This window comes from Morchella sextelata, assembly GCF_020137385.1.
Source record: "Morchella sextelata strain SCLS chromosome Unknown scls_18, whole genome shotgun sequence".
NCBI lineage: Eukaryota > Fungi > Ascomycota > Pezizomycetes > Pezizales > Morchellaceae > Morchella > Morchella sextelata.
Window position 1 is genome coordinate 537,176 of NW_025408633.1, and position 24,334 is coordinate 561,509.

The window sequence follows — 24,334 nt, forward strand, 5'->3', positions numbered from 1 at the left end:
GTTAACAATCTGTATGTATACATGTACTTATGTATGCATATGTACATACTAAGCTATATGTAGTCAACATGCATTGTCTGATTATTCATTTTCAACGAACGTGAACATGCATGGGCTAGTTGCGAACACTGCACCATTTCCCGAATTCATATAAACACACTTTTACTTTTACTTTTATTTTGTTAGAATAGCAGTACACTATTAAGTACATATGTACATGTACATGTAGTTAAAGTTCATCCTGCCGTGGCCAGTCCCCATATATATACTTAATTTTATGCGGCTTACCTACTCTATGGCATCCGACATCTATCGAGCGCAACGACAGATTGAACAAAGCTGGACCAACTGCGTATGGCGTTTAATAAGCCTCTATATGAAGAAAGGATACAATTTCGGGGTCGGGCATATATTTGGAACCAGGGTTAGGTGATTCGATAAGTATTTGCCGCCCATCACGGACTATCACTCGGTAACAATTCTAGGTAGCAGCATAGCAATGTAGCAGTAGCAACTATATGTATTTAGGTCCGTGCTAAGCACAATTTTCTACCATCCAAACAAAAAATCCCAGTGGTTTTGGCCCAGCATTCCAGTTATCATGCTATTTTGGTTGCAGGGCTCCCGAAGGAAATAAACTTACTTGAACCAGAACTCTTTAGTAATAATGCTGCTAAATTAACTATTTTTTGAGCTATTCGAAGCCTTCGAAATAAGATCAACAATTATATTTCAGATTTGTTCCAGCCCTCAAATTAGATTTATATATATACATAACGATCCATTCTAATCAATATTAACTACCTCACCACCAACCGATTGCTATTAAGTACAACTACATTCTCTAACTTATCTCACGTCTATTGAGATTAATGATTCTATTCTAATTACCCACCACCTCGTCCTTCTCCAACTCCCAGGAGGTTTGCCCTAGTAGGCCCTGTAACAGGTTATGCAATTCGGTTTCCAGGGTTGTACGGTTTTAAGCATACCAAATGGCTCTGTTTGTTTTTTGTTTTTTAAAAAAAAATGTCCTAACTCTTCAGCTAGTACTGCCATCTTGGTGATTTAGCTGCAGCTGGTTCTTTGCGATAGACTCGGAAACGATAGTAATACCGATATATACATATAGTTATAGCAGTACGAGCTGATCTGAAATGGAATTTCGAGTTTTATAGCATTGCCGGTTCTTCAACAGCATGTGCGCATAACTACATGTAGGCTTTTTGTACATAAGAAAACTTGAACGAAAATCCGAAATAGATTTAATTTACTATCATATTCCCATTACCCTATTAAAGTAAAAACATTAAAATAGTATTGTAGTGCCTGCTCCTGACTTAGTGAATTGCCGAAGATATTAAATGCATCGTGACATCACATTCAGCTACTTGTTGTATGTATGTACCTACTCCACAGATCGCGATATCAACACTATCCGCATCGTGCATATGTATGTACCGACGTACTCCAGACTGTGATTGTCGGCCAATCGGTTCGCGTATGCATATGCGGGCCAGGGTTGGGAGGAATGCGGCTATCAGAAGACCGTGCCTCGGCACCGAGCTTCGTCGGGAGCGTGTACTTAAGAGCTCCTTAACCCACACCCCCGCGCTTCCCTTAGCTTCCCCGCAAAATACGATTGACACTATCATAAATTTCGACCATCGTTAGATTTTATACTCAGAATGGCACCCTCACCACCTCAAAACAGATTGGCCCAGGTCGCGTCACATATAGGGACATCGACTAGCTCTTTACCAGCTATCCCCGAGGTAGCTCAGGATTCTGTTGGGAAGTGAGTTATCTATCGCACTCGAGAGTCCTTGATGTTTTCGATTGGACAATTCTTGTGCGAAACGCTAAGCGTCACGTTGTAGACGATTGGCGGACAAGGTCGCTATAATAACAGGTAATGTTCTTTTTCTGGAGTAACATCAGCCCCTTGATGCACTTAATTAACTTGAATCAGGCTGTAACTCTGCTGTAAGTTAGCTTCAAACTTCAAACACGCATTATGCGAGAGTCGCGCCGCATTAAATCGGGTCCTAACCCACTGTTTTGAAACCGATGATAGCTCGGAATCGGACGCGCAACAGCAAACCAGTACGCACGTAACGGTGTGAAAGCCCTCTATATTTGCGATTATGCATCCGACAACCTACCACAAATCGAGATAGAGCTACGACAACAATACCCAGGGGTTGAAATTCATGCGAGAGCATTTGATGCAGCGGATGAGAAGTCTGTAATAAATATTGTCAACGAAGCTCTGGAGAGTTATGGGAGGCTCGATATATTTTTTGCCAATGCTGGGATCCTAGGAAAGGGTTTGAAATTAGATACCATCTCGGCGGAACAATTTTTGGAGGTCATGAGGGTGAATACATTGAGGTAATACAACAACTCTATTTTATTATATGGCAACGCACCTAGTATTTTCAATCGAATCTAAAAGGGAGCTAACTTACTGACATGAAATTGGTCTCAACAGTGTTTTCTTAGCAGTAAAGTATGCCCCGAAAGCGATGCAGAAGACTAGTTCTTCGAAACCTGTTTCAGGTGGCTCGATTATAGCCACCGCATCTGTAGCTGGCATACGGTCTGGAGCAGGATCAAGTACATATCTACCCCCCCCCCCCCCCCCCCCCCCAAAAAAAAAAAAAAAAAAAAAAAAAAAAAAAAAGGCCAAACTGGTACTTACATATGCATGTTCCTAGCCGACTACTCCGCATCTAAGGCCGCAGTGATCAATATAATGCAATCATCCGCTTTTCAACTGGCCGGCACCAACGTTCGCTGCAATGCGATTTGCCCTGGTCTGATAGAAACAGGTATGACTAACGTAGTCTGGGAGGCGGCCAGGAAGAGGGGCACTGTGGGAAATATCGGCCAGATAAATCCTTTAAAGAGGGGCGGGGTAAGCGACGAGATTGCGAGGGTAGCACTGTTTTTAGGGAGTGATGAGTACGTGGCTTTTATTCTCCGCCAATTTTTTTCTTGTGATCCCCCAGATAGTTATATAACAAAAATTGTGGCCTGCGATTTGCTTCGACCAAATCGTGGGGTAGATTGAGAGACATCGTGCCGAGAGGGTTTTTCTGGTATGCTGATTATTGGAATTGTCTATAGGAGCTCGTACGTGAACGCCCAATTCTGGGCTGTTGATGGTGGACTTAGTGGAAGTCATCCGACTATGCCTGGAAGATTTCATTAACATTGTTATAACAAGTTTACTTTACCAATTACAGTACGATGTTTCTTTCTGTAGGGGATCGAGAGGCCATAGAGTATGCATGACGAAGTTAAGCTAGAATGCTCCGCAAATAAGAATAAAAAAAAGGTTGGTATTCACGATTAGATGTAAAGTAGGCGGTGATGTGTAGTACGATGAGGGTGCATGTTCCCCCCGGAAGTCTGACGGGTAGCTGCGGCAACAGTGACTCGGGGGATTGACATTGGACAAGGTGATCTTATCGTAGAAATAAGATTCGGTAGCCAGCAAAGCTTGAAGTAGGCCTCCGCCTCTCATTCGACACGGCAAGAGAGGAGGAAAGCGCAAAACATACCGACTGGGCGGCCTCATTTTCACGTTTAACCATTCACGATGTAATAACAGACCTGTTTCAGGTCTCCGCTGTGACACAAGGTATTGGGTTGCCGAGAGTAGGGTACCAACAGAAGTGGGTTCAGCAGCAGATTATTCCTTGCAGGTGAATAATTTGCATAACTTGTAGGTCTCCGAGTGGTATTTGAGACCGGGGTATTGAGTGTATGCAGTACCAGTGGAGAGAGAGGGATGTCTTTTAGGCACCTGACTGGTAGTAGGTAAGTAGAGCAGGTACATACATGTACCTAGAGTAGGCACAGATAATAGAGTAGAACATCATGAATGTAGGTACATTGTATGGAGGCACTGTTAAGTTTCAAGCTTGGTCAACGCAGCGAAGGAAGGAAAAGCAATGCGTACCAATCCCAGCCTCCGCTATGGGCGCCGATTAAATCGAACTTACGTCCTTTCTTTCCTTTTTCCAGGTTGATTTCTTTTTTCACCCCTCCTTAACCATTCGCAATAATGTTATGATCCAGGACTGGCACTTTGTCTGCGTACCGGTATCTTATCGTTCGTTTATTTGTTATCAGGAGCTTTATTAAGATATCCAACATGGTTGAGGAGACCCCAGTTTCGCTCGGCCTATCAACTTCGTGACTGCTTGCTTGCTGTGCTTATCGATAACTACCTGTTGTTCGTGATAGACAAGCAAAACGTTGCAATGGTCATTCGTCGCCAGTGTGCAACAGCATAAAACCGAGGCGGACGTAAATATCTAGGATGAACCTGTGATAAGAGGGCGTTTATGCTTGGAATAGATGACCTTGCTCGAGGGTGGTGATCTTAACGCTCGCACAATGCACGAACCAGGATATTGCCGGTTCGTCGTGAGAACCGCGATGCAGGAGAACTTCTTCCCAGCCTTGAGTGGTTACGAAACGCCGTTATCGGTAGGGATACTGTTTTGTGAGTGGGTAGCAAGCAGATGGAGCTGCTGTGAAGCTGTAACGTAAGCAAATTCATGCGTAAGAAAAAAAAAATCAGAAAAAACAAAAACAAGGAGAAAGTTGTGGGTAGAAGAAACATTGAGGAGGGTATGCATGACGATGAGAAATTATCCACTCATGGAAAAAAAGTAAGGTTATCTAAACTCTCGGAGTATTTACCGGCGCTTCTCGAGAAACCCGTTATATCTGCTTTCCTGCGGGGTGCAACAGGGTGTCCCCCACCTTCTATCTCTGCCGTTCAAGAAGTATTCTAGGTTCAGGTATCTACGCATTGGGAGCCTCCTGGTCCATGTTGAAATCGTTATAAATAATATTTGGAATCGGTCTATATGATACACTATGGATCTCCGACTTCATTGTTTAAAACTGCGTTCCATAGATCAAGTTACTTGACAAGCTTCATCCAAAAGTAAGGATATCCAGCTCGGAGCCACTTACGAATCCAATGAGAATACATACGTTCTCCTCTGTCAAGAAAGCTTAGTACTGTGGCGAGGCATAGTGGTTTACAGCATGAGGCAACACGACAGATCACTCGCACCAAAAGCTTAACGTGTCACACCAGATCTAAAGAGATAAGTACGTAAGAGACATTTTTACTCCATCAAGATGTGTAGCCTCGGCTCATTCTACGTTTGTCTGCTGGTTGATTCTAGAATTTCTCTCTCTCTCCAGCTAGCCATTCAGGATTTCAATTATTCAATATAGGTAATAGTCGGTTTTAAGACTCCCCGTATTAGTAGCAGCCCCGTCCCCGGTCACCAAGGATACATCTACTCTTAGCGCTAAAACGGAATTCTGTGTATGTACGAATTTATTTCGCTCTTCCCGACTACATCTTGAGGAGAGGCTATGAATTATTCTTTGGTTTCGTTGCATTCGGAGTCGCCCACATGGCGAGAAAAAATACTGAAGTTTGGTACCTAAGACGGTGGTTTAGAAGGCGCCATAAAGCCCACCGTTCTCTTCCCTGCTCACATTTGTGCGTAAATGCGAGTTTTCACAAATCCGAGCGAGATTACCGAACCACTGGGACTTGCTTGCTCAGTGTCTAACTGATGACGGGATAGGGTGATATGAAGTTAGTGGGTTTCAATTCTTATGAGGATCGTCGCTGTCGCTATCAATCCCGACTCATGCAACTCGGTAAGCCGTAGTCCGTGTCGGGAATCGTTGTAGAATTTGTCAGTGACCTTTGGGTTCATATATAGAGTATGCATGGACAGGAAGTAAGGGTGGAGTGGCAGGCTTCTGGAACCTATTATCTCTCTGACGTCGGTGACTTATTTGTCCGGATGTCAATTGGCCCAGGCACCGATTAGATTGAGAAAGACCGATTGGGGGTTCTCTCGCTCTGGTTGTCTTAAGTCATGTCAACTTGGGAGAAAAAGGGTGACTCGTGACGGGGGTGGGGGGCTGTACTAGCGAGATAAAGAAGATACGGCACATGTTTCCCATCGCGGAGAGGCAATGAAAGAGCAAGTGGGTTCATTAATCTAGAATAATGTTAAGTAAAATAGGGATTTTTTTTGTGAATACGCAATGTCGATTTAACACATGTTCCCCCATCGTGTAGCTTGTGGTGGAGATATATGTGCGTGCAGTAGCTAGGTACAGTTAGGTGCACAATGGTGGTAAATGATCCTCCAGAGAGCTCATCGCTCTACGAACCAAACTGCTGGAAGCCGGTAGACAGAACTTTCTCAGAATCAATGTCACGGCCGTTTCGGACATAGGAAAGTCTGTCGAGGCGTGGGCACACAGCTCTGTAAAAGAAACGAAGCTGTGCAGAAGCTGCATGCTGCACAGTAGACTAGATGAAAAATGTGATGGGGTGAATGGCTGAACCCGATGAGGACTAATGCACCCTGCAGGAACGCTCCGAGAATAATCCCTGCACCAGCTTTATGCGGTACCTGATAGGCTAACCCTTCACTTGTGAACACAACCCCAAACGAAACGGGATGAGGATAGAGAAAAAAAAGGGGAGTGTTTTTGTCCAACATGTCTAAATACGCCCCAAGCGGGCACGACAGGTAGCTGCGACTAGTGCAGCATGCAGAAGCTGGTTACCGAGGGCAACAATCCTGGAAGGGGCAAAAAAAGATGAGAAAAAAGCAAAAAAGAACTCTAAGGAAAGAAGAGAGAGAGGGAAAAGAAGGGAGCAAGGGACAGAATAGGGCAGCAAAGGGTGAGCAGTGACCATGGTCATTAACCAACCCCACGGCGCCGTTCGCCGTTGGACCGCCTGATGAGCAGGGGGATAAAAGACCATCCCGCTTCAGGGTACATGCTACTGAGAGGTCTCGGATCCTCAGATGGGATGAAGGTAGGGTGGAGGGCCATGCGCGTCCGTTCTACTCTACTCTAGGATGGGACCGAGCCCAACTCGAGTGAAGTAGGAGGGGAGAGAAAGATGAGCTGCCCACCTGAAAGCGGTCAACCACCAAATAACTTACCCAGCTGGGCTCCGTGCCCAGGATTTTTCCTCCCCCCCAGCAGCGCCTCCTCTCCCCACTGCTGCCCTTACACTGCTATCCCCTTCCCTTTTCTCTCATTTTTTGCCCCCTCTGTCTGCCTACCGCGTGCTGTCTTTCCTTCATGCTCCCATAGCGATATCCTCTAATCCCCTCCGTACGTCGTTCTCTGGCCAGGAACGCTTGTCACTCGAGTGTGTCCGCCTCCATCTAGACACACGGGTCTGGCTTCCAACTAACCTACAGTCTTTTCTTCCGTTTTATATCGAGTTGTCTTTTTAGACTTCGTCCATATTGCTGCTTGCTGCTGTTGCTTGCTTGCTTGCCTGTCTGTTTGCTTGCTTGCTAGTCATCCCGCCAAAGGCCCTGCTTCTTCTGCAGTTAACGTTTCCGTTCGTTTATTTTACCTCTGGTCACCTTCGACCTTACTTACGACCCGTCAATTGATTGTACACAAGATGCCTCCGTCACTTCGAAACCAGCCGTCTTTCAGCCGTCCAAGAACATCAGATAGAGATGGTCGTCCCACTACGAGGGATGCTAGTGACAACCCGCTACCCATCCCTAGCAGGACGTCTTCTCTTCATAGCCGGATAACCCAGCCCATCCCATCCACGTTGAACATGAAGATGCAGCAAAGAACACCAAAAACTCTCACTCACGCATATCTCGTATGTGGAGTGGGTAGAGAGCCTTCTCAATGGGTCAAGGCTCCAACACCATCTCAGGGCAAAATCACGCATATCAAGGGGGCTGTCAACCAGTTCTGGTTGCCAGAAATTCTAGGGAGTAGCCCAAGGCTAGAGCAGGACAATGACATTGCTCGCGCTCTGCACGCTGCTATGAGGGTAGATACAACTGGAATAATAAATTTTTGTTATATGGAATTTTTTTATAACTAATCATGTGTTTCAAACTAGGCTTGTTTCCCACACGATGTCGAGATCTGCACTGGACGTACTCAACCACATTGCGTTCATCACACCTTTGTACTTCAGCAAGACTCTTCTCACACCCTGTATGGAATAGCATTGCGGGTGTGGTCGAGGGCAGATGAAAAACGTGCCGAGACAATTCGCGATCTCCGGAAACGGAACGAACCCGACTATTATGATTCGCCGGATGAAACTTACTGGATTCCATATGCCTTGAGTTTCTTGTCTAGATATCCACTCTTCAATCTTTTAGGTGATTACCTGAGGGGGATGTGGATTCACTGGAACAAGGCTACAAACTTGTTTCATGCTGAGTATGTTATTTCCACTATGTATCTTGGAATCTGTTGTGAAAATTCTAATGGAAATAATTATAGGGAGGTTTCACGAATTTTGAGTTTCCCCGCTCCTCGCCTTAACGACCTTGTGCGCATCGATATGAAAGACTACGCTCTCTGCTACCAGTTCCCTTCGTCGCCAACAGGCTTCCAGAATGTAAGTGTCCAATTGATAACTCCTGATAGGCGCTCACTGATTACCAATAGTTTGCTATGTGGCCCCTTTTCTGCTGTCTATCAATTCCCAATATCGTGGGTGTAATTGAAGCTGCTCTTTCTCCTACTCGCCGAGTGATTTTTGTTAGTCACTACCCCGCGATGCTCACCGCCGCCGCAGAAACAATTCGTTACTGCGTAAGAGTATATGAATGGAGTGGTCTTTATGTTCCTGTAGTACATGCACGTCATGCCAAGGATCTTGTGCAAGAGCCTGGCCCATATATTTTGGGTTTCACCGCTGAATGCCGAAGTCTTTTTACTGCACCGAGTGACGCGCTTGTTATCGATCTAGACAGAAATTTTGTCCTCACATCATCACCACCAACGGCACTTTCTCAAGGCCAACGTAACAAACTGATTTCACGGTTGACCCAGGCTCTTCATGGCGATGTAGCGATCTCAGGTGTTCCAACACATCTTCGCTCAGCGTATGCCGGTGGTAAGCTTGTTCCTGCTGGTCAAATTATAGTCATGCGCGGAGAGGTGGAAAGTATCCAGGATCCTGAGTGGTGGAATCAGGACGATGTCATGAGTGTTTTGGACCATGTCTGTGAGAAGATGGGCCGTAACACTGGTATTAAGGCTCTCTTTGGTGGATCCGTCAAAAAACCTTTGATGACTAAGGTGTCTCTGCGACATCTCAATGAGATCGTTCGTGAAAGAAATCAGTACTCACGTGATGCTATGGAGGCGTGGCAAGACTTTATCAATCTCAAAGGCCGTATGGATACAGAGTTGCAGAAGGTTTCCAAAAGAAATAACTTTCTTTTGGAGGAGGTTGAGAGCTGGAAACAGCAGGTGATTGATCTTGACAGACTCCCCATGGATGATACTGACTATATTTTTAGTTCGAGAAATTCCAGGCCTTTGCTGCGCAACTCACTAAGGAGGCCCAAGAGCTCAAAGCAAAGATTGAAACACATAAAAAAGAGAACCGTAGGCTCGTCAATCTTATTGATCAACAAAAGGCGGACTCCGCTTCCCTCACTTTACGTTTGGCTGGTACAGAGAAGCAGAGGGATGAAGCTCTTGAGGCCTTAGTGATGCAGCAAGAAATTGCTGAGCAGCTTGAGCGAGAGCGCAAGAGGAATAAGAAGGATCTTTCGGCCCTTCATGACACCTCTGAGGCCATCCTCCGCCAAAGAGATGAAGCCCAACGTGTAGTTATTCATCTCCGTGCTCTCATTGACGGACAGGCCCATCATATGGAACACATTGTCCGATCATTGAATGACACCCCAGAAGTTGCTGGGTACATCGATGGCTCTATTGATGGCGACGGTAACGAAAGCGGCGGTCAGGCAACTGTCCGAGCTACCCCTAACCAGTCCAGAAGATCATCACGTGCATCATCAAGGACTACATCACGCGCGAGTACTGTTGACGCCAGGGGTTTAGATGTTGATGATGTCAATCCAGACATGGAAAGACGCTTCTTTAATAGTCCAACCTATATGAAGCGTTTTTCTCAGAACAGTGTCGCTGATGTTGCGGATCGTCATCTACGAGACAAGACCGATGCAATTGCAGACATCATCAGAAACATCTCAGAGCAGTGTGCTGCCGCCGTCGAGGGCCTCCATCTTGCACAGGCCGCAGCAACTCACGACAACCATCCCATGACGGATTCTGAGGATGATGATGATGATCACGAATCGGTTTCAGAACACGACTCCCGCCCAAAGCACCGTCATAGATCTAGCAACGACAGCACACACCTATTGAGGCCTAACAACGACGCTCATTCATCAATGCCGCCAACCCCAGAGCTCACCCATCGGGCATCAACCGCCATGTCGATGGCTTCAACACTATCGCCAGAACGCCATTCTATCTCTATGCAATACCATGATATTGATATACCGACAAGGATTGTTGAGGCTGAAGATGCCGAAAGTGCGCAGAATGTCGAAGACTCCGAGCAGTACTTAGCTCTCCAGAAGGTGCAGAAGGAAAATGCTATCAAGAACACAGAAGGCATCATTAACAGGGCTGGGCTTAGAGTATCAGCATTCGGAACCGCTTAAGACCGCTTCTACTAGGGCGTTTATCGTTATGAGTGCGAATAGATCACTGAGGGACGGGTAGGAAAGGGGGTTTGTTTTGATATTTTTTCAAGCGGATGTTTGTCTCACGCCTTTTTCTTAACTGTCTTTATTGTCCAGAATATTTTCTTATGTTTTGAATTTACTTTCTGAAGATCAGTCCGGGATTGACAGAATATTTTTGCGATTTCAGTACAATACTACCTGGAGTCTTCTATTCATTATGGTGCGTTTACGATGTGGCCTTCTTTTACTTTACTCTTCTCCTTGTAATTTGAGTCCCATTCTTTGGTTATCCTGTCCATTTTTTCTCGACGGGGGGTTTTTTTTTTTTTTTTTTTTTGGTCATGTCTTTTGCTTCAGCGTGGGGGTTCTGGAGCTATTCATTTCTGATCAGGATTGTCTTTCATGATGTTTTGGGATACTTCCGTTTTTTCCTGGGAGGATCGTTTATTTATATTGCGCGGGAAATGGCTCTCAGTCAGCCTCTAACCTTTGTTAAGGCGCAAAAAAAAGATGTCTCTTTTGGAACCACTGTATACACTAATTTCTTCAATTGATTGATCGTGCTCTGTAAATTGTAAAAAGAATATAAAAAAAATTTCAATATTGAAATCTTTCCTGGAGGAGCAACAGGGATGTTGCGGTGAGCATAGAGTAGATACAGTGTCCATATAGAGTATCTGCTTGATAGACGGCCTCCCTAGCCACTTGGACACCCCCCTCACTCGGATAGTTAACGTAGAAGAGAGAAGATCAACGTTGTAAGTGGCTTCTGTACCTCTTCTCCACCAATCATCATTGACTGTCCGAGTGAGGGGGGGGTCCGAGTGGCTAGGGAGGCCGTCTACATGTATCTACCCTCGATTATCTTAATTGGGTAATCGGTTTGTCAATCAACTTCTCTTAAGGGGGCTAGTGATAGTTATAGTTCTTGGACATAAATTACCGTCCTCGCGCCCAAAACACACCAAAAAACAGCGAAATCAGCCCTTTTTCAAATAGCCCCAGCACCCACAATTTTAAGATATAACTTATGCCAATTGGTAGAATACAAATTAATGGTTAGGAAAGTCATCTGTAAGCTCTTAATTTAAAAAATAAACATTATAGCATTGTTGGGATAGCCGTTTGTTCGGTTGTTCTCTAAAATCGTGCCAAGACCTCGAATTTGTATGGGATCTTGGCAAAATTCGACCAAATTCCAAAATTTCCGAATTCAAGGCCCCATAACTCTCCACATATTAAATGAAAAGAGCTACAGCTCAGAATGTATGTTCCTTTATACTGTATTTTCTTATACTGAAAGTTCTATGGTAATTGATAAAGAATTGAGGGTTCGAGAAGGTGTGTTTTGCTTCAAGTCGGTGACTTATGTCATGGTACATGTAGGTACATGTAATAACCCGTCAAGGTTCAATGTTATATTGTTCAAGCTGCTCAGTATGTTAGTATGGAGGCCGTTCGAAATCTGTTCGTAGTTACATGTAGTACATGCACCGCACTTGTATGCAGGGTATCCACATGTAATCGAGTATAAGCTACAGTAATACGAGTTTACTAGAGGGCACTGCACCAGGATTTAAGATCCCAACGGCATAAACCAAATCGGGAAACTTCGAGTTGTGCAAGTTGGGAATAGCTTAATAACAGACCACCTCCCCCTCGCCAAGTCACTCCGTGAATCTTATTTTCTCATTAAAGGGGATACCCGCGTTTTACAATGATCGAACCCTGGATTGCGGCTCGGTTGGGTAGCTAGTTCGTTTTTGATGAAAATGGTTAGGTGTTTAGCCCCGTGAGCTTTGTTCTAAGCGTTTTGCCAAGCCTTGGTATCAGTGCTTTTTAATTTGAGCTTTGTTCATAGACTATCACTCGTGAGATATCCTCGATCACTTGGGCGGCAGAGCAAAGGGACGTACGGGCATAAGAGATACCTGCACAAGATAATTTTTGGTTTACTGTATTCAGGCTTGTAGATCAGAAATATGACCACTACTCTAAACTATTGGCAGCATCTTACCTCAATCTATATATGTATGCATATAAGCTGTAAGTATATGTATATAAACGTGCATGTACTTACGCTCTCGGAAGGAACCACCCCCACGTGCGGGGAACGACATTCTTGTGTCAAAAGCACAAATCGTAAGAGTCATATGATTACGAGAATATTATAAAAGAAGTGTACGCCAGTCTCCCGATATATCAAGCCTTTGACAAACTTCCCGGGACCAAAAGACTATCAAAAGATATGCAGTACATCCATGTAGTTGATTTTCTTTGAGTATGTTAGTACCTGAAATAATGATAGTATGATACTCCGACCGCTACCATCTAACGTTCAGGGACGCAAAATTAATTGTTGAGATATTTGTTTAATTACATGTGTTCAAGCCTTGCTAATTATTCAAACACCATAAATATAAGAAGGCGTAAAATTTCTACCCGGCCGTGCTCTGGATTGAAAACTCTCACCATCAATTCGAATGATGTATAAGGGGTAAGACCTAAGCTACATACATGTAGTCATTTGACTACAACTATACATATACATAGCACGTAGCTAGATCTCTATAGCGTCACGTGCACTACTGGTTGCTTCCGCCCAAAGAACTGCGGTGAGTGGTCTGGTGACCAGTAAGAGCTCACCTTTTTCTAGCTTTTGGATTAACTACCTTTTTGTCTGGGCGGCGAGTTCAATCCAGCTGTGCGAGTACATGCACAATTATCACATATGACTGAGATAATTCCCTCCAAATTACAGTCAACTACAAAAGTCTCGATTTCTTTTATGACCTAGACACCCGGAGTTGTTTTATGTTTTACTTTTCATCTTTCGACTTTTTTCAGATCTTGACAAAGTGCCAAACAAGAAGAACTGGCTTATCCTGATATTATCGGAGCGGCCAAAATAAACATGTATATGCTTCAGTTTTCCTCCACCACTTTAAAATTCCATAGTGCTTCGCGAGCCGGCTGCCCCTCAGCAGCACAACCGATATCTCTCGGGCCCTCTGACCTCCAGTTTCAAAACATTTCGAACTGGGAACATTGCTCTATCTCCGGTTGCCCTGTTCCAATTTCTTTTGGGACGGGGCTGGCGAAGCTACGGTTGGGCCGATTAACGGTGGGTTAGGGTTTCTTGTGAGACCACAATACTGAGCACACTATGCATGGCAAAAAATGTTTTCGAGGATATCGTGGAAGAAATCGTGGAACCTTGATTATATACATACTTATACATATGTACATATATGTGGCATCCGTTTTACGCAGGGCCAGGGAACTGTTCTGACCCCCAAGCCCTTGTCCTAACCTACCCGCACCGAAACGTCATCCTAGAAACTTACTTAGGGCCCGTTTGGAGGAACGCCAGTGTGGCAACCGTAATCCTCGCCGATTGTATTTTGGGTGAAGGAAATCACAATCTGCCCAAATCATGATTTGGTGAACCAAACACCTCTGAATATTTTATATTGAAGCCTTGATAGTATTGCGTTGCAACGGCTCACCACATCAAAATTTGTGTGTATTTGGTGGGGCATGTCCGTTGCAACGAAGATGTAGAATACAATTGCGTTGCAATAGAGAAAAAGTAGAATTGCAGGAATCACAATCGGTCCCAGGATCATGAGTACTGGTCGATTGCATGTTCAATAAACCCTCAGATCAGCTTATAATAACAGCGTTAGCCTCGACTAACAGGGAACATATCGAGTTGGCTTTGGATAATATTACATCGTTTCCGGGTGTGATGAATTAACATCAATTACTATTCTAACGCATGCATCGATATCTACTTTCGTTCGCTTACGATCTTTACATCATATCAATCAATGTGAAGTCATTTAATCATATCAATCAATACCTTCAGTATAATTATAATCTTCATCAATCGGTACGTACTACGCAGTACCATATGTGCGTGTAGTTAGGAGTAAGAACGCACCCCTGCGCATAGCTATCATCCGGATCCCAGTTGGCATCGACAACATTAACAAGGCCACAATCAGCAGGAACAATGCGCCAAAACTCACCACCGCCTAAACCAACCATGTAAGGTGTGACAGTGAGTGATGGCTTATGAATAGGATCAATGGGGATGCCATACTGGATTCCTCGAAGCTCACTCCCGGTCGACCGTCAATCCATGCCATCAATACCGGGTCCACGATCGTTTCAAAATAGCCGAAATGGTACATCATCTGCAGCATCTTACTCTAAATTCTCACCATCACCCGGAACCGAGAACGAGATCTTCGGCGACACACTCCTCTTAAAGCCAAAATCGTCATTTACCCCAGGATTTAATATCGACCCTCCCTGGCACCCGCATTAATGTTGCAACGGCGTACCTTTCTCGTGATATTTCTCCTCTTTCTATCAATTTATCCGTACATTGTTCGGGCTGATGAGAACCGAAAGCAAGAAAAGGAAAGAGAAAAAACCATTGTGGACAATCGGATGATGATATAGTTCAAAGAATGCAATTAATATGGGAGAAAGGAAAAGAAAAGAAACCTTATCTGGATGTCTTTGGTATTAATAAATACCTAGACAGTAGCCCTTAGGATTTGCCCTGCAACGCGGCGTTGGAAGTATCTTTGGAAAAGAGTTTTTTTCCGCGATGAGGTTCTTCAATGTCTTCGCGCATCTCGTGCTTGCGAGTAGCTTGCTCGCCTCCTCAGTTTCTGCGCAAAAGAACAATGGTAGCTGCTAAATACCTATGCTCAAATGTGATTCATAATTGACACGCTATAGGTAAAACCGACCTCGTCGAGTGGGACCGCAGCTCCCTCTACATAAACGGCGAGCGAGTCTACGTATTCGCGGGTGAATTTCACTACCCGCGTCTTCCTGTCCCTGAGCTGTGGCTCGACATCTTTCAGAAACTCCGAGCGACTGGCTTTAATGCTGTGTCAATCTATTTCTTCTGGGCATACCATTCTCCGAATCCTGATACACTCGATTTCACCACGGCTGCATTGGATATTCAGAGGCTGTTCGACTACGCGAAGGAGGCTGGAATTTGGATCATTACGAGAAGTGGGCCTTATATTAATGCTGAGACTAGTGCAGGCGGAGTAGCTTTATGGACCACTACCGGCGCATGGGGTATACACAGGACCGATGACGAGAAGTACCATGAGGCGTGGTTACCATTTATCACGGAGGTAGGGAAGATCTTTGCAAAGAATTCGATCGTAGAGGGAGGAATGGCTATTCTGAATCAACACGAGAAGTATGCTATTTTCCGTGTAAAAGAGAAGTAGCCTGTTACTGACATTGTATAGTGAATTCGTCGAGTCTTATCATGATCCAAATTGGACGGGTGTGAAGTATATGGTCCAAATCGACGAAGCGTTTCAAAACGCAGGTGTTGTCATTCCTTCTACGTAAGTGGTGGCTATTTTAAAAAGGGAAGCAGATTAACTAATATTGATTCAGACACAACGAGAAGGGAATGCGAGGTCAAAGTTGGTCCACGGATTACTTGGATGTTGGCGGTTCAGTTGGTACGAACTCAATCTCCAAAGGCTAGTAATTGAGGGTGAAACCTAACCTGGATTAGATATCTATGGCTTGGACTCATATCCCAACGGATTCAACTGCGCCAACCCAACTGGAGGATTCAACATTGTCAAGACCTACTACCAGTGTATGAAGTCTTTCTCTGAGAAGTTCCACGAACAAGTCCACGTGCTAAAACATCCGATATACAGGGTTTAATAACTACTCACCAACTCAGCCTTCATATGTTCCTGAATACCAAGGAGGCGCTTTTGATCCGTATGTATCTCAATAACTCTACTGTTCCGGTTGGGATTGAATCTAACCTGTACTTCTTTACAGATGGGGAGGTTATGGCTTTGAAAATTGCGCACAACTCACTGGTAACGAGTTTTCGGACGTGTTTTACAAGACATTAGTCGCGCAGAAGGTCTCACTGATTAGTCTTTACATGACGTATGTAGTCATCAAATCCCTGGTGGGAACTAAGAGCTGATTCCCTGGTTGATTTTAGTTATGGCGGAACCAACTGGGGGAGTGTTGCTGCACCTGTAGTGTATACGTCTTATGACTATGGAGCGCCATTGACCGAGTCCCGTATTGTCCGCGACAAGATGCGCCAAATTAAACTCTTGGTATAAATCCCTACCCTATACAGGCAACTATATAAGAAATAACTTACCAATATACTATAGACATTATTCCTCAGAGTTAGTACCGATCTTCGGGAAACAAATCAGCTTGGTAACGGTACTACGTATGCAAAACAAACCCGTGTGATAATCCATGACGCAGATTTACTGATTTAAACACAGGTTCACCAATAACACCGCAATTTACACAGTTCATAACCGAAACCCGACAACCAATGCTGGATTTTACTGGGTCAATCAAAACACTTCAAGTTCCCGAACCGTGGTAAAGTTCGGTCTGAATGTTGGGACGAGTGCTGGAAATTTAGTCGTTCCGAATATTCAGCTTGATGGCAGAGAGAGCAAGTTTATTGTCACTGATTATACCTTTGGAAAATACGGACTCTTGTATTCGTCTGCCGAGGTCTTGACCTTTGCTATCATTGATGATAGTCCGGTTTTGATTCTTTATGCAAATGCGGGTCAAACTGTGGAGTTTGTACTTAAGGATATCATCGCTGCTCCGAAAGTGTTTGGAGATGCTGCGATTACTACGGAAACATATCTTACAAAGGTAAGAATTCTCAATCCAGTCAGATCGTAACACCATACTAACACTCACCAAGCATACACGGGTGTCTTATACTCAAGCCAGAGGCTCCTCATTCATTCAGTTCCCTAACGGTCCTCTCATTCAAATTGTCGACCGCATCACAGGCTGGAACATCTGGGCTCCAGCCCTCACCTTAAACCCTAATGTCCATGCCGATGAACAGCTTCTTGTATCAGGACCTTACCTTGTTCGTTCAGCCACCCTCGAGGGATCGGTTGCAGAGCTCCGAGGTGATCTAAACTCAACATCCACTATTGAAGTTTTTGCTCCCAAGAAGATCAAATCCTTTAAGTGGAACGGCAGGACCCCATCCGACATTAAACGCACCTCATATGGTTCTCTCGTTGGTACCGCCGCCGGACCTGAAACACTCAGCTACAATCTTCCCGTTCTGAAGAGTCTTAAGTGGAAATTCAGCGACTCGATCCCGGAGCGTCTAGTCGATTATGACGATTCAAAATGGGCACATGCGAATCACACCACCACAGATAATGCACAAAAGCCGAAGACTCTTCCGGTGCTGTATCCGGATGACTACGGCTTCCACACCGGTATAAAACTCTACCGCGGCTACTTCAACGGCAAGACAGCGAGCAGCGTTACACTCACTGCTATTGGCGGGAGCGCGTTTGGATACAGCACTTGGTTGAACGGGGAGTTTATTGGCTCTTGGTCAGGATCACCTGCAAATGCAAGTGCGACTCTCACCTTGTCATTTGCGAACAAAACTCTCCTCGATACTGGAAATGTAGTGTTCGTTGTGCTGGATTACCAAGGTCACGATCAAGACTCTGTTGGTCCCGATGGCCCACGAAACCCCCGTGGGATTAGTGAGGCAAGCTTGACTGGAGGAAACACAACATTTACTGAGTGGAGATTGATCGGAAATGCTGGGGGTGAGTCGCCGGTAGATATGGTGAGAGGTGTGTATAACGAGGGTGGATTGAGGGCCGAGAGACTTGGCTGGGCGCTGCCTGGATTCGATGATGGAAAATGGAAACAAAAGAGCCCTCTTGAGGGTGTAGTAGGTGCTGGTATCGAGTTTTACGTAAGTAGCCCCAATCCCATGATCACCCGGAGACCTTTCTAACGGACTAAATTAGCGAACCACCTTCCGTCTTTCAATCCCCACAAATCACGATGTTCCTCTTGCCATAGTACTCGGTGCTCCGAAAACAACAATCTCCAGAGTTCAGATCTATGTAAACGGATACCAGTACGGTAAATACATCTCCCACATTGGCCCACAGACCGAATTCCCGATCCCACCGGGTATCATCAACAATGGTGGATGGAACACAATTGGTGTCGCGATCTGGGCACAGGATGAAGCAGGCGTGGTGTTGGAGACCCTGGAGTTGAAAGAAGTGGATAGGTTTACAAGTTCTTTCAAGTTTGATTTTGATGGTAAATATTTACAACCAGAGTGGACAAAGGAGAGATTGGACTTTGCTTAGAAAGTAGCAGATAGATGGTATTTCTGTATATATCTTCTGTCATTGTATGATTTCATGTGGCGCGAAGTCAGTACCAAAAATGGTTTCTCAAATTGAACAGAGCATTCGAGTGATATTACATGATGAAACCCTGACCCTTAATGAAACGACGAATCCCAAAGGAGCGAAATGAAACACTCACAAATAAAGCACGGGATCCCGATTCCAACGCCGCTACCGCAGGAACAACAAATGGACCCACTTATGGCCCATGGGAGGTTGTCTGCAGCCTGTCTGTTCCCTTTATCACCCCTTTGATTCGTGTCACCTACCGCTGCCAACCACCCCTTCTGGATCTTGAGATTGAAAGAAAAATCAAAAAATCAAATTATCATATCTACTGATGACGCGGTTGAACACGAATGAATACTTGCATCTTGCATCAAAGCATCTGTGTACCGGGAGAAAGGTTTCTTTTGCTGCAATTTCGGCAATCGGTTATTAACTATGGGGGGAAAGGTCTTTACTTGGGGGAGTGTCGGGTCGGGCTTGGCATGGATTCGTCGCTTACTCGGCGTTTCTTGGAAGAAAGGGTTCGCGCGTCTAACAAGGGGAGAGTTTTATGTTCCAACTTTCTGTTGCTTGGGAATTAAGGAAATGACCGGTTGTAGCGATGTTGTCCTCTCCAGATAGACACACTCTTTTATGCTAAGGGGCTGGCGGGCTGGTTCTCGCGAGAGGAAAGTTGTGGAGGTGAGTTTTTCTAGAAGAAAAGAAAGGGGACCTGTTGTCGTAATCATTTACCTACTTTACATGAGCTCGAGAAGAATGACCGGGAGACATATCCGTATGAGTATGGGTGGACGCTACTGTTATCTCCATCGACTCCACGATTGGCGGATATAGTTGTTGCCGCGACTTTTACGGGAGGAGCTTCAGGCTGAGGGCAAACAGTATGGATTCTTCCATTCTATAAATGCCAAGTATCGCCAACTCTGCGCTTTACAATGAATCAAGTCAATTAGGTAACCCGCGCAGCGCAGTCAGGCGTGTATGTAGAAGTAAAACCTGCATTCCAGAAGTCAATCCGCAGTGTGTTGTTCTTGCCCTTTTTTTAACATCTGGCTCTGTTCTGTTCTGTTCCACGCTGCTCCTTCTTCCCTTCTCTTCCTCGGCCATTTCTGCTGTTTGTCGTGTCTGTGCACCTCCCTGGTCCGCCCACCTGCCCTGCTCTGCTTGCTCCGCCTCAACTGCCTGCTCTACCTACAACCACAGAAGCAGCAGTTAACCATCGCGGCTCCCCACCCTGCTTGATAATCTGCCACAGGCAACAGCAACTTAGCCATAATAATTTCTGCGTCATACGAGGGAACGGTTGTGTGTTTACCCTGCTAGTAAGAAATATTTCCCTGTCAGTCTTGTCTGGCTGTCAGTCAGTTTTGTGTAGCCCAAGTTTGTGGTCTCTCTCCGTTGTCCGAGAGTAACTGCCTCCGTTTCTGTTTCCTCGTTCTTCTTCCCTCTTTCCTCTCAATCAACTCAACCCAACTTTTTCTATTTCAACGCCGTCTAATTTGCGCACGGTATACATAGTTTTATACCTGCGTCGTTGTTGTTCACCTACCACATCAGCCTCCCCACCCCCAATAACTGTCTGTCATTCCACCACATCCCCATCATCGCCCGCTGCGCTACCCTCCGGCCACACTCCACCACCATTCACTCGTCTGCTCATTCCCCAGGCTGCGGTTCATAGCGTACATATATACATACATAGGCATAGTCACTCTAAATCTGACTGCCTTCCCTCCCGTACCACAGACAGGCAACCAACGTCCCTTTCAGCCTCTGAACCACCACCCACCACCAGTCACTTACAGCACAGATCTCCAACAAACCCATACCTACTATTACCACAACCCCTCCCCCTCTTCCCAGTTATTATTTATCTGTAAAGGCCGGAGAAGCCAAGCTCCAATTTCCCCTCTCCCCCGCATTAATATTAATTCTCCGCTGCTGGGAATCCTCTTGACACTCATACACCATCACCACCAATAGAGCCTCCTCCCCCCCACACACATATTAGAACACCCCCCAGTTCACTCCCGGAGACGACACTGGCTACTATCGACCCTGTCAACTTCTCACCTCGGGCCCCTGCTCTGATGACCCAATTATTCGGTTCATCGTCGGGCCACAATGAGCGGAAGACTCCCTCATCGCCTGGCTCAAGCGGCGGCCGCTTCGGCTCATCTTCATCCTCTTCTTCCTCTCATTTCCCTACAAAACTCAAGAATTTCTTCCGAATAAATAGTCTTGGTAGTAACAGTAACGCGTCGTCCAGTGGTGAGCTCCATACCTCTAATCTCGGCAGCTCGCTCCGCCCTAAATCCCGTTTCCTAAGAGGCCGATCTACTTCATCGGCCAGCCAGCTGGATCATGCTGAAATCTCGCCCACAGCGAACGCGAATCCGTACTTTGCCCACCAGGGCCCTCCGGCGCTCAGACATCATAATGAAGGGAGTGCCCCTCCATCCCCCCCGGAAACGCCCGAATTGTCGTTGTCTCCGCCGGGTATCAGCATCGGTGTATCGGGTGCAAATGACCAGCAGCTACAGGCGAACAAGGAGGAGCTGGCACGAAAGTTGAGGCGGGTGGCTTCGGCTCCAAATGCTCAGGGTCTATTCTCATCCGGTGATAGTAGTAAGGGGAATCGGCCGGATTCTGCGACAGAGGAAGGGGGAAAGCCGCCGTCGCTGAACTACTCGCCCGCCGCGTCATCACCACTCAGTAATGGATCGGGGGAGCTGAGGAGTACGTCGACATCGAACTTACTTGTGCCAGGGGCTGGCGAGGCGATACCGGAGCGGCTTAGGAATGGACAATTCAGGAGGACGTATAGCTCGAACTCAATCAAAGTAAGGAATGTGGAAGTTGGGCCGGGGAGCTTCGATAAGATCAAGTTGTTGGGTAAGGGTGACGTTGGGAAGGTATATTTGGTACGGGAGAAGAAGAGTAATAGGCTGTATGCCATGAAGGGTTAGCATGATTGCTTTTCTCCAGTGTTTCTTGGGAAAGGGTTTATTTGGCTAACTATTGGCCGCAGTATTGAGTAAAAAGGAAATGATCAAGAGGAATAAGATCAAAAGGGCATTGGCCGAACAGGAGATTCTGGCTACCAGTAATCATCCGTTCATTGTCACCCTTTACCATTCTTTCCAATCGGAGGATCATCTCTACCTGTGCATGGAGTACTGCAGTGGTGGCGAATTCTTCAGAGGTGAGGCTTACTCAACATGGGGGCAGGATCAAACGGGTTGTCTTGCTAACTTTCTACAGCTTTGCAAACGCGGCCTGGAAAATGTATCCTCGAGGACGATGCGCGGTTTTATGCTGCGGAAGTTACCGCAGCTTTAGAGTACCTGCATCTGATGGGTTTCATTTACAGAGACCTCAAGCCGGAAAGTATGTCTACATGAGTTCCGCACACTGCTGACCCGTGCTGACTCATATTCCAGATATTCTGTTGCATCAGTCTGGACATATCATGTTGTCAGACTTTGATTTGTCAAAACAGTCAGAGCCTGGTGGTGTGCCAACCATGATTGTCGCTAGGGGAGGAGCCTCTCAAAACTCACTCCCTGCGATCGATACAAAATCCTGCATTGCTAATTTCCGAACAAATTCGTTTGTTGGAACTGAGGAGTACATCGCGCCAGAGGTAATAAAGGGTAATGGACATACTAGTGCTGTGGATTGGTGGACTCTCGGTATATTGGTATACGAGATGTTGTATGGAACTACCCCATTCAAAGGAAAAAACCGAAATGGGACTTTTGCAAATATCCTCAGGGATGAAGTTGGTTTCCCGGAGCACCCAGGCTCGCCCTCAATAACAAAGTAAGTCTCGTTCAAACTTCTATATTGTTCGGAATTAACCGGGTTTTTGTTTGTAGTAACTGCAAGTCTTTAATACGCAAATTACTTGTAAAGGACGAAAACCGCCGATTGGGTTCTCGTGCCGGTGCATCAGATGTCAAAGGACATGCTTTCTTCAGGTCAACACAGTGGGCTCTATTGCGTCATATGAGGCCCCCAATGGTCCCAAACCAAGGGAAGGGCATTGATGCAGTGAACTTCCGCAGTGTGAAAGAGAGTGAAAGTGTTGATATTGGCGCCGCCAGGGTGCGTGGAGTACCGCTCTCAAGCGATCTTGAAACACCCGGCGAGAAGGACTTCGATCCTTTTGAGGAGTTCAATTCTGGTATGTGGACTATTACCACCCATCATTTAGAAGTTTAGAAGACGAGTGCTAATATGTTCGCTCAAATAGTCACTTTACATCATGATGGTGATCACGACCATCAACAACACCATGAAGAATTAAATGAGGATGCTGTACAAATGAGATAGATCAATTGAAGCTGGCACACTATGCTACTATGCCTTTTTTTTTTTTTTTGCAGGACAATATTTTTACGATATCTGGGAACTTAATTTCTTTGCATTTTTCCTTACTCTGTTCACCCTTTCCTTATCATCATAGTTGCACAATTAACGGGGCTAGGTTTTGTTTGTGAATTTTTATTAGTTACTTTCCTTAATTGGTTCGGTCTTGGTCTTGGAGGGGTACGGTATTGCTGAATTTCTTTCCTTATTTCTTATATCTCTCTCCTTTTGTTTCCATCTCATTATATCAACGATGCGGTTCGCGGGTGGGCAGGTTGGCGGAAGGGTTGGCATATTTTTTGCTCTTTAAAACAGTACGATTTGGTAAGTTGGAGGAGCAGTTGGTGTTGATAAGGCGCGAGAAAAAACGAGGGGAAAAAAATAACAGAAATAACGCTGTGGTTATGCAGATGGTTTTATGTGAATATTTAGGTAGTTTGTTCATTCCTACCGGATCTCCTTTTTGCTGCTTTTTGGTGTTGCGTGAAGTGTTTGTTACATTAGCTCTTGGTTCTGCACTGCATACTTTGCCTTGATGATTTGCTGCTTCTCCTGGCTAGATAGACCTGCGGATCTAACTCTAGCTGGATGTGGAGAGGTATTTCCTTAGTACATGATATACTGATGTATTAAACTTGATCATCGTTTGCTTATTCATTGGAGTTTACGTGTGCGTTGGTCAGGTCTAAATATTGCACTTGCTACATTGCCCTTCCCCCAAAAAGGGCTAGCTGTTTCGTTTCGTGGGTTTCATGAACCCGAGTAAAAGAAGTTTTTTTCTCCCTCTTTAGAAGCAAATAAGCCGCGTAAAACAGAGATTCAAAAAGCATTACCACTGAGCTGTGACCGACGGTAGAAAGTAATGGTACATGAGCTATGAGTATACATGCACTTGGTGCAAAGAAAGGAGGGCTGAACCGAGATACACCTAGAGATTTCTCTTTAAAGTATGGGCTGATAATCTATAACGAGCTCTTAGCACAGTTCCATCTTTACTATATAGCGTTGCCTCCTTTCACACAATATTAGGATGTAATTAATTGACAAATAAAATAAAATTACAAAGATCGGGCTGTAAGATGGATTTATACCGAGTGATATTATGTGAGTGAACCGACC

General features: G+C 45.3%; 5 protein-coding genes across 5 annotated transcripts; 4 read left to right on the plus strand and 1 right to left on the minus strand.

Annotated features, from left to right (window-relative positions):
- Positions 1-1,688: 1,688 nt before the first annotated feature.
- Positions 1,689-3,217, plus strand: H6S33_004654 (uncharacterized protein; the record flags this gene model as incomplete). The annotated part of the gene is made up of 7 exons (XM_044835997.1): positions 1,689-1,798; positions 1,881-1,912; positions 1,973-1,986; positions 2,078-2,394; positions 2,495-2,619; positions 2,721-2,967; positions 3,133-3,217. 7 exons carry the CDS (start codon positions 1,689-1,691, stop codon positions 3,215-3,217), a joined length of 930 nt encoding a protein of 309 aa, XP_044690627.1.
- A 4,278-nt stretch (positions 3,218-7,495) lies between these two features.
- H6S33_004655 (uncharacterized protein) lies at positions 7,496-10,556 on the plus strand (the record flags this gene model as incomplete). The annotated part of the gene is made up of 5 exons (XM_044835998.1): positions 7,496-7,885; positions 7,958-8,286; positions 8,350-8,467; positions 8,518-9,327; positions 9,378-10,556. 5 exons carry the CDS (start codon positions 7,496-7,498, stop codon positions 10,554-10,556), a joined length of 2,826 nt encoding a protein of 941 aa, XP_044690628.1.
- A 4,648-nt stretch (positions 10,557-15,204) lies between these two features.
- H6S33_004656 (uncharacterized protein) lies at positions 15,205-18,790 on the plus strand (the record flags this gene model as incomplete). Its single annotated transcript, XM_044836000.1, has 12 exons — positions 15,205-15,286; positions 15,339-15,819; positions 15,872-15,973; positions 16,026-16,093; positions 16,150-16,236; positions 16,301-16,367; positions 16,431-16,544; positions 16,603-16,723; positions 16,784-16,845; positions 16,904-17,294; positions 17,347-18,381; positions 18,437-18,790. The coding sequence occupies 12 exons, from the start codon at positions 15,205-15,207 to the stop codon at positions 18,788-18,790; spliced, it is 2,964 nt and encodes a 987-aa protein (XP_044690629.1).
- A 900-nt stretch (positions 18,791-19,690) lies between these two features.
- H6S33_004657 (uncharacterized protein) lies at positions 19,691-20,547 on the minus strand (the record flags this gene model as incomplete). Its single annotated transcript, XM_044836001.1, has 5 exons — positions 19,691-19,769; positions 19,842-20,032; positions 20,075-20,087; positions 20,157-20,186; positions 20,540-20,547. 5 exons carry the CDS (start codon positions 20,545-20,547, stop codon positions 19,691-19,693), a joined length of 321 nt encoding a protein of 106 aa, XP_044690630.1.
- Positions 20,548-20,931: 384 nt separating this feature from the next.
- On the plus strand, positions 20,932-23,179 carry H6S33_004658 (uncharacterized protein; the record flags this gene model as incomplete). The annotated part of the gene is made up of 7 exons (XM_044836002.1): positions 20,932-21,416; positions 21,468-21,805; positions 21,873-22,046; positions 22,106-22,231; positions 22,285-22,666; positions 22,723-23,030; positions 23,100-23,179. 7 exons carry the CDS (start codon positions 20,932-20,934, stop codon positions 23,177-23,179), a joined length of 1,893 nt encoding a protein of 630 aa, XP_044690631.1.
- Between the last annotated feature and the right edge of the window lie 1,155 nt (positions 23,180-24,334).